Below are 9,857 nucleotides of genomic sequence, written 5' to 3' on the forward strand. Positions count from 1 at the left end.
GGAGTATTACTTTTTAATGTAGTAATTTCTGATAAAATGTTTGGCTGATTTTTTTTTTTCACATTCCTATACTATGAATAAATAGGCTATATTTTTAAAATTTACTGAAGTCAAATATTTTTCCCCGAGTGTTTCACATTTGAAAACAACCAGGTCTGCATCTCTATACAAATACTGGAGCATTGTGTGGGGAAACTATCATGGGTGGTTGGCGGGTGCTCTGGTGTGGTTTGCTCCTTCTTTCCTATCAAACATCTATCGTCCTTATCTCCCCTCCTTCTATTTTGTGTTTGTTACTCTAGTAACACCTGTAGTCTTCGGCTCTTATATGACCTTACTGTGTTGCGAGTGCCGTAAAACTCTTACGAAAACTAAAAAACAATCAAAGTTGAATCTAGAGATACCATGTTTTTGTTTTCTGTGAGCGATGTAAAACCTTACTATAACAAACTAAACATCTCTCTTTCTCTCTCCCCCTCTCTTTCTCTCTCCCTCCCCCTCCCCCTCCGTCCCCCATTCTCTTCCTCTCTCCCAACACACCCCAACACCCCCCCCCCCTTCTCTGTCTGTGCCACATGCATGTGGCTTATTATCCAGGGCATCTATATAATATATTATATTTTTTTCAGAATTGTCAAAGTTGTTCTTGTATTCCAGGCGATGTTGGTGGGTGTCCTGTTGTTTGCTCAACTTCTTTCTTTTCACTATGACTTTGTTTTTCATGCTTACTCAGTTACAAACTCACACTCTACCCTTTTAACAAATATTTTGCTTCTTAAAATCTTCTATTTGGTACTGGTGGGTGTTGGCAGGTGCCTTGGTGTGGTTTTCTCCTTTCCTATCTATTGTCTTTATCTCTCCTTTTTTGTGTTTGTTATTCTGGTAATGCCTTTTATCTGTGGCACTTATATGACCTTGTTGTGTTGCGGGTGCCGTAAAACTCTATAACTAAAACTAAGCTAACATTTAGTTAGAAATCAAACTGCAATTGAGACCAGAGCTTTGATTGGTCTTCATTTGTTCCGCAGGCTTCATCAAGAAATCGAGGATTTCTATGAGTACATGTCGCCACAGGACCAAGAAGCCACCATGCGCAATGCTGTGGTAGAGAGGCTCACGTCTGTGATACAAGGCCTTTGGCCAGAAGCCAAGGTTTGTTACATTCTTTCTTTCTTGTATTCAAATGCTGAGATTATTGTCTGTTACTTCCAGGTCCACTGTTGTATCTATGGTATTTATTGGTTTGGGGACTGCTTAAGTATCAGGAGGTATATTTTTTCTGTTAATTTTGTTGCAAACTTCATCTGAAATGTTTTCTTTGAGACAAAGATATGGGAGTATGATAATAAATTGACCACTAACCATGATGATGGTTGTGTATAGGTAAAGGTTTGTGTATCTTAGAAGCCCATTATCTCTTCATTTGTGTGCTTGAAGTTTCAACTTTATTTTCATGATCAACAGGTCGAAATTTTTGGCAGCTTCAGAACAGGATTGTATTTACCAACAAGGTGAGTTGAAATGGATTGGGTTTTTTTGTGTTTTTTTTTTGTGGGGGGGGGGGGGGGGGGGGGGGTGTGACAGATTAAATGGTTATCTTAAGCATAAAGTTTAAATGAGGGACAGTAAAGATTTGTCTGTGATTGCTTGCTTTTTGTGTTCGTTAATAGTTATTTTTATACGTACTGTAGTGTATTCAGAGGTACTAATTTTGACTAGAAGAGATGCAAAACACTATAGTTTATCTAATCTGTCCAGTAATTAAGATATATAAGCGACACCATGTCTTAGATTTTTTAAAAAATGTTAAGTCAAGTTAATGGAGTGTACCTATTATTCTGAGTTTGCTTGATTTACATTTTAATCTGATATCATTTTACTGAGTTTGTTGGATAGGATAGCACTATTTTCAGACTCGGAAGGCTTTTCGGACAATCTTTTTGTTAGTGGTGTGCGAGTAAGCGAAAAATCTTGGTCGAGTAATGATCGGTTAAATGCAAAATTGTTCGGTTAACCGATGAAATTGACCGAAAAAATTTTTCTCGGCCAGGAAATCTAGATCGAGCAGGGGTCAAAAGTCATCGCAGCTGCGCTGTAAGCACGCATTTTTCAGCTGATGTCTGGATCTAAAAACAGCTTTTGGTCTTCGTCGCTTCGCGCGGTATAAAAATAAGAGTCTAGATCTAGTTGTACTAACTTGTAGATCTAGAAGAAGCGTGCAAAGTTAGTTAATTTGTTTAATATGTATTTTTATTGCTCCTTTCGGGAAGATTGAAGAATACCGGACCACTCGTATTATTGCGAGAGAATGGGGGGGGGGGGGGGGGGGGCTGAGGAAAGGATTTTTTTTTTTTGGGGGGGGGGGGGCAAACTTGGCCCCCCCGGGGGAGAGAGAAAGTGGATAAAAACTGGGGAAAATCATGGATTCCTAAGGTTGTCGAGACATAGGCAAAAGCTGTCCTAATCCGCCGGTCCGGTAGGCCTATTCTTCAATCTTACCTCCTTTTTTTTGCTTCTTCGCCCAGATCGAGCATATTTTATGAATAGGTTAGGCTAATTCATTGTGCTGGTATTTATTCTATGTGTTTTTCAAGAAAAGTAAAGATCTAGACACAGAAACAAAAATCTGTACAGTAATACAGAATAACAAGTTGCAGATCAAAGTCGAAGCGTTGAAATTAATAATAATAATAATAGATAGCATTTGTATAGCGCATATCCCCGCTCAACAGCAGGCTCTATGCGCTTTAACACTATATTATTACCCCAGCAGACCATAGAACACTCCGAAACATTCTCAGCTTCCCGGGAAGCATACAGTGCGAGCAGCCATTTAAGCGCTCATACACTAACAAACTGACAAGATCTTTCGCTGTCTATAGCCGGGTACCCATTCCCATCTGGGTGAAGTGAGGAAAATTCGTGTAAAGTGCCTTTCCCAAGGACACAACGTCGGGCCCTTGACGGGATTCGAACCCACGACCTTACGGTTGCGAGTCCGAGAGCCTAACCACTAGGCCACCGACGCCACTGTAAATTAATTTAAGTAAAAAGAGGAAAGCATCCAAATTACTAAGATTGAGAATGTGAACAAGTCTAGAGATGGGACGAAATATTCTGGCTTACGAAGTCAGAATGAGAGCAGAGAGAAATGAAGAGGAACTGAAATAAAGACTTGGTTTGTATAGATGCCAGTGGGTCACTGGTTTGCATGATATAAATCAGATGATCGGACAAAGTAAAAACAACAACAACACTGATCTAGCCTACAGACGATGTGTCTCAAGGTCATGTAGGCCCAGACGTAGATCTAGTAAGCCTACGATTCTGCAGCTGGCATGTTGGACGGGCCTGGGTTTATGGGTTTTAATATGTTTTTATATTGTTGTTGCTGTACTGTCAGTAAATCATTTAGAAAATGGTACCATATATGCTTTTTGAAGAGAACGACCTAGCGCGAAAAGATATGATGAAATGACCCTCATTATAAACCTGGCTAGATCTAAAAATAAAATGTTCCGTTATGAATATTGATAAGTTGACACACTTGTCTCGCTTTCGTGCTGGTGGCGCGAGACATTTGCCAATTTGTTGGTTTTCCAGTCAGGAGCACAGCCATTTCAATGTCTCTTACCCTCAGTGCAGTTTAAAAAAACCGCGACAGTCTAAAAATAAAGAGTGGCTGCTGGGTTTTGACATTCAACAAGATTCCCAATTGTGTATCTGATAGTAAATGTACTCTTGGGCAGCTATTTTATAATTGAAATATACGACTTTATTCTATTTTGATTAATGCTATGACGTTAAAATATGTTTGGCGTTTGTTTGTCAGCAACGAGTAATTTTAGCGTTTGATTGCTGTTTGTTCGAACAAGTTTCATCATTGCCAGTTTGAGGTTTACTCAGGAGCCAGGAGCACCATTATCCCAAAAGCCTAAATAACGAACACAAAACCGCGGCAGTCAACAATTGAAAAGGACACTAGCTTTTGTACTTAATAATGAGCTCCCAGTTTTACTATTATATTAAAAATACATCTTACAGAATTATAACTGTTATTTAATTCTCTTTAAAGCAAGAAGTTTAAAAATGAGGCAAAGATAAATATTACGTTTCGCGTTTGTTTGATAGTGACAATTAGTTTTGGCGTTTGATTGATGTTTGTTCGAGGAAGTTTCATAATTGCCTGTTTGAGAGTTACCCAGGAGCACCATCCTCCGGAAAGCCTAAATGGCGAACATAAAAACACGATCGTCAAAAACTGAAAATGATACAGGCTTTTATATTGGATAATTATAACAGATTCTACTATGAGGATAAAAATACATTTTATGAAATCGTAAATGCTTATTGCACTTTGTTAAAAGTTTGAAGTTTGCTTGTTTTCAAAACGATGCAATGACAAAATATGGGTTTCGCGTTTGTTTGATAGCGACAATTAATTTTGGCGTTTGATTGATGTCTTGCTCGGTCAAGAAACCACTTTGGTCGATTTACTCGACCAAGAATCTTGCTCGGTTAATCGAAAAATTTGATCGATCAATTGCACCACTACTTTTTGTATCGATTCAATTTGTTCAGTTTTTTGGGTAAAAATATTTTTAATTCCTCACGAAGCATCATTCCACTAAAACGAATATATTGACAGCGCAATTTGAAATGGAATATGCCGAAGTCTTACACTAAGCAGTCAATAGTATGATCTTTGGAAATTGCAAGTATTCATAGTTCAGGGTGAGGTACACTGAAATTTTATAAATTTGAAGTGTGACAAATTTTTTTATTATAAATTTGATTTTGAAATTCCTTTGAAACTTTGTACTTATAATTTGCTTTTTTTAAAATCTGCAGTGATATAGATTTAGTTGTGTTTGGAAATTGGAATTCTCAGCCTTTGTTTACGCTGAAGAATGCTTTGCTGGAAAAGAAATTAGCAGAACCCTCTTCCATCAAAGTTTTGGATAAAGCCTCTGTAAGTATTCAATTTAACTACATAATATTGGTCAATATGATATGTATGCATGGGTAAATTAATTTTGATCAGTAATGTTATTAAGATTTCATGGCAGTGTTTTCAAGCTTTTGCTAAAATATTGATATTTTCAACTTTTTCATCTGTAGATGGAAAACTATGTCCTGAACACATATAACTAGGTCATGAAACTGCACAAAAGAGAAGAAAAAAGATTAAGACAGGTCTGAATAGGCCTTTCAGAATGCTGACACTGAATTATGACAGTTCTTCTTTAGTACTGGCATTTCGCCTATTTTTAAAGGTTAATTTTGAGGGGGGTGGGATTAAAATAATGAAGATTTTTCTCAATTCGTTAAAAAAAATTCACTTTGAAAGCTTGCATTGTTGTAAGTGTTTGCTCCTAATTTCAGGGGGATTTTTCTTTAGATAAAAGATTGTGCTTGTGAGAATGAAAGGATTTTTCTTGGTTAAAATTTCTTCCACTCATGCATTTGTCGAAACTATTAATGAAAACACAAACTTGCTTCTTTGGTCAGTTGGTGTTATTTGTTACTAATTTTCACAGCTGTTTTCAATTATATTGATTGTGCTAAAAGCAAGTAATTAATTTCAATTTGATATACATCATTTCATCATTTTGGGAGCCTGAGAGCTCAATTTTATCCCTTGTTGTAACTAAATAGAATTGAAGGCATAAAGAACCTATCAGAATATCTTAGATAACCCCTTTTCTCACCAGTAAATCATTCAAAACTATATTTCAGTTATACATATTGTCATGTTTGTGCCTCCCCTCAGCACTTTACAAGGAATTTATGTTTCACTTTCAGAAGTGTGTACATTATACAATGTGCAGATCTTATTGCTTTATCTGTGGAAGCCATTTCTTTTCTGTGAATGGTTTCAGTTTCAGTATATCCTTTTAATGTATGTTCAACTATTCTAAGGTCCAGCCAGTAACAAATAGGCTCATGCAATGCTTAAGTGAAATTGAGATATAAAATTTTTTTTTTCCAAGCCAAGTGTACAGTATAATTATTTGCTCTTAAATTTGATATATATATATCCATCGGGCTGCCCTGTATTGTACTTGTGCAGCTATTGATAGGCAAACTAAGTGCACTGCAGATGAGTGAATGTTACCAGGAGCTCATTAGTATTGGATTGACTGCTCTGTCCTCAGACAGAGAAGTTAACTTCCTCAACCACACCCACACAGGACTATATGTACTATGTACAGAACAGCCCAGCTGTTACGCTGCTTTGTACATAGTGATTTATGGCTCTTTGTCGGTATGTTTACTTTATGTGTGTACTCTTTGGGATATTGATTTTCCTCTTACCTTTTGGGTTTTCCTTTTTTTCTGTTATGCTCTATGCTAATTTTAACAACACTTTGTTGTTTCTAGGTTCCCATTGTGAAACTGACAGATGCTGAGTCTGAGGTCAAGGTGGATGTCAGTTTTAACATGGACAGCAATCAGAACTACGGAGTTGAAAGTGCACAGCTGATCAAGGTATAAAGATTTTGAAAAATAATTAGGTCCTTAGTATTTTTTTATGATATAAAATGTTCTTATGTCTTCTGTTACAGTGTATGTCTGTTTTGTTTTTTCCATGAATGAAAAAGGTATAAAAGAATTAATGGAATGGTCACATTGTTCTCAGAGCATGTGTGGCAATCTGGTGCACTGTTAGTAGTTGTTGTGTTTGATGCCGTGCTTTTTAAATTAGGTCTACATTAGTCAAAGGTAGCATCTTTTGTAATAACAAGATGTTTGTTTCTGTTGGTGTTATTGTGCAAAGTCTTTGAGACTACGAGTTTTAATAGTCTGTCACTCATAATGAGTGACAGACTATTAAATTAATGAGTGACAGAAACGGAGGCTTCAGTTTACATTGTATACTGGTGCATTGATCACGGAATTGATTTTTAGTTTAATGGCATAAATGTTTTTCATTTTCCAAAATGATCAGGTCATGTTTTAAATGAGTATTGTTGGCTTACATTTTACTTACAAGCATCAAATTGTAGAGTAATAACAGTTTGAAAACATGTTGAAGCAAATTCATATAACTCATGGTTGAACAATTGACATTTACAGATGACATAACAATTGCCATTTATTAGAAATAAATAAGAAGAATGTACATACAGAGGCGTTAAGTTGAAACAATCGGGATTTTTAAAAAAGATATCCAGTCTACTTGCTGCTTGTCGCTCAAAATGACCAGCAAGCTTAGAGAAGCATGTTCTAGTCACCACTATTTATGTGCCTCAAACTAGATCTAGATCTAGCTGTGACTTCACAAACTTCTGTGTCAGGTGTAGAACTATCCCTGTAAGGAGTATAAATGTGGTAGTCTAACTGGTCGGAAAATAACATTAGATTCCTTTCCACATCAGCATTTCCACATTCTAAATAAATCTTTTCCCAAAAACCTAGCAGGGCAGAAAATCCTTTTGAAAATGGTATATAGTTGTTGTACATTAGACAAGACACTGTACTTAAGTAGGAAAACAAGCCATTAACCTGAAGAAAACCTAAACATTTGCGCGATGGGTTGAAATACCCAGCCAGCTAACTTCTGAAATTTAGCGAGGAATAAGTAGAAGACAAAGAGATTGAGCCGTGTGAAAGTTGATAATTTACCTGTTTGGATGTTTGTTCTAATATATTGTGCTTTGGATGTCTCCTCAGGAGTACATGGACAAATACGATTGCCTCAAGTACCTGGTGCTGACTCTCAAACAGTTTCTGCTCCAGAGGGACCTCAACGAGGTGTTTACTGGTGGCATTTCCTCATACAGTCTCACCCTGCTGGTCATCAGCTTTATCCAGGTAAACTGTTCACTTTTTTTTCTTTAAGTCTTAGTAACCGTTTTTGGAAAGAATTAAGTTGTGATATTTTTGTACAACCAGAATGTGTTTCAGAGGCTTAGTACTTGTTTAATTTGCTTTTGTTTTCTCGATCGCATTAATTTCTGAATTATAGTACTAGTATTGTGTAATACTCCTCACTCTGCTGATCATGGTTACATATATCTCAAAGGCATGGTATTTGGATTTTTGATTATAGCAGTGCAATTTTGGGCTGCGAAGTGACTATTTTAAAGATTTTGGATGAGGTGCTATTCACATCATAACAAAGGACTAGTGGCATTACCTGACATGGAGCTGTTTTTGCTTTTTCCATCAGTAAAAATCTTTGTAAAGAAATAAACTTCAAATTATTCCACGAATCACACTTTGTATCTCACTTTTCTGTGTCTTCAGCTTCACCCTCGTGGATTTACGGCCAACAATGTGAAACCCAACTTAGGTGTTCTGCTGATTGAGTTTTTTGAGTTGTATGGTCGCAACTTCAACTATTTCAAGACTGCCATTCGGATAAAGAATGGTGGCGCGTATCTGCCGAAGGAAGAAGTTTGTAAAGAGATGGAGAATGGGTACAGACCATCAGTTCTGTGCATCGAAGACCCTTTGAAAGCAGGTGTGTTATGGTGTCACAGGTTTTGACTTGTAAATCTTTTCTTTTAGTATTTAGTTCTTAGAATTATTTTTGCACGTATGAAGGAAAGGTTTGCAGGCAGGACCCTACCTGGATCAATGATCTCATAATTGTCATCAGTACAAAGAATTTCCTTGTCATTTTCCATGATTTTTATTTTATCAACCTATTGTCATTGTATGTGTGTTATGGAGAATTCAACCTTCATGTGTACAAATCATTTGGACTCTTCACGTTTGATCCCTTTTTGGATCTTTGTATTAAAAGAAATAGTTATGTTCTTTAAAAATTGTATGTCTTTTTATAGAGCGGTGATCAGTTGCTTTTCAGTTCAGTTATGTCTCTTTTAAATTTAATTTATTGGTTATTTCTTTCACAGGAAATGACATTGGCCGTGGTTCATATCATGCAATGTTTGTCAAGAATGCGTTTGAGTATGCCTATCTAGTTCTGAATCATGCTGTAGCCCCTCACAACTTGCACCTTACCACAGAAAGGGAAAGGTGAGTTTTCTTTTATATTTATAAAAACCCCTGATAAGCTTTGTCTGTCGTGTACTGTATATACTCACCTATAATATCAGCCATTTCTCCCAGAAATAAAGTCATTAAGTATATCACCCGTATTACATGCACATCAAAGAGGTAGGATAAAAGATTCTCTACTACCAAGATATTGCACTTCCTCTGTGGGCTTTTGTCCGCGCTGTGGCGGGCCCGCTTAGCGCGTGATGGGCTACGTCACTAGGCAATGCGAGGTGGGTTTCATTGCCGACTACTGTGTGTGTGCGTGCGTGTGTTTTGTGTGCGTACAACTTTGTTTTGGGGAGGAAAAGAGGAGCTACAGAATGGTATAGGCTAAATTTATGGAACGAGAATTACTGAGATTATTTAAAGATAGCACAAATAAACACACACACACACACAAAAAAAGAACGAAGGAGGGGGGGTTGATGAGAAGTCAGAAAAGAGAACTGAAAATCAACAAACAAAAACGAGGAAAGTTATTTAATGATTTAAAGCGGCAAGATACTCACTGATTGAACTCGTGTAGTTTGGTGTCCAGATGCAACGGCGATGCGTTATAGTGTTGTAGTTAGTCTAGCAGGTTGTCACTGGTTGACATCATATTAACTCTTTTTATCCTAGCCGTACCGCCACGGACTCTGTACCCGTCCTGGGGCCGCCGCGCCGTATGAGTCGGAAGTCAGTGCGTATAGTTCAAAGTGCTATGTTTCTTACATTTACTCTGAGGTTTTAAGGAAATTTGGCAGTTATGTTAGAAACTGAATGTTGTTTTTGTAAATGTATGTGGTTAGGAAATACACCAATAGCACAATGTAGATTTTGAGGTGTATTCCACCCTCGAA

General features: G+C 37.1%; 1 protein-coding gene across 3 annotated transcripts in view; it reads left to right on the top strand.

Annotated features, from left to right (window-relative positions):
- Nucleotides 1-9,857, top strand: part of LOC101856779 (terminal nucleotidyltransferase 4A) — a 39,550-nt gene that overhangs the window by 18,102 nt on the left and 11,591 nt on the right. For all 3 annotated transcript variants that reach the window (XM_013090320.2, XM_005091252.3, XM_005091253.3), the window contains exons 2-8: nucleotides 1,029-1,152; nucleotides 1,465-1,511; nucleotides 4,852-4,972; nucleotides 6,385-6,492; nucleotides 7,678-7,818; nucleotides 8,254-8,470; nucleotides 8,868-8,991. In XM_013090320.2, the coding sequence (XP_012945774.1) occupies nucleotides 1,029-1,152; nucleotides 1,465-1,511; nucleotides 4,852-4,972; nucleotides 6,385-6,492; nucleotides 7,678-7,818; nucleotides 8,254-8,470; nucleotides 8,868-8,991 (882 nt within the window). The remainder of the gene's footprint in view (nucleotides 1-1,028; nucleotides 1,153-1,464; nucleotides 1,512-4,851; nucleotides 4,973-6,384; nucleotides 6,493-7,677; nucleotides 7,819-8,253; nucleotides 8,471-8,867; nucleotides 8,992-9,857) is intronic.

This window comes from Aplysia californica, unplaced genomic scaffold, assembly GCF_000002075.1.
Source record: "Aplysia californica isolate F4 #8 unplaced genomic scaffold, AplCal3.0 scaffold00027, whole genome shotgun sequence".
Classification (NCBI taxonomy): domain Eukaryota; kingdom Metazoa; phylum Mollusca; class Gastropoda; order Aplysiida; family Aplysiidae; genus Aplysia; species Aplysia californica.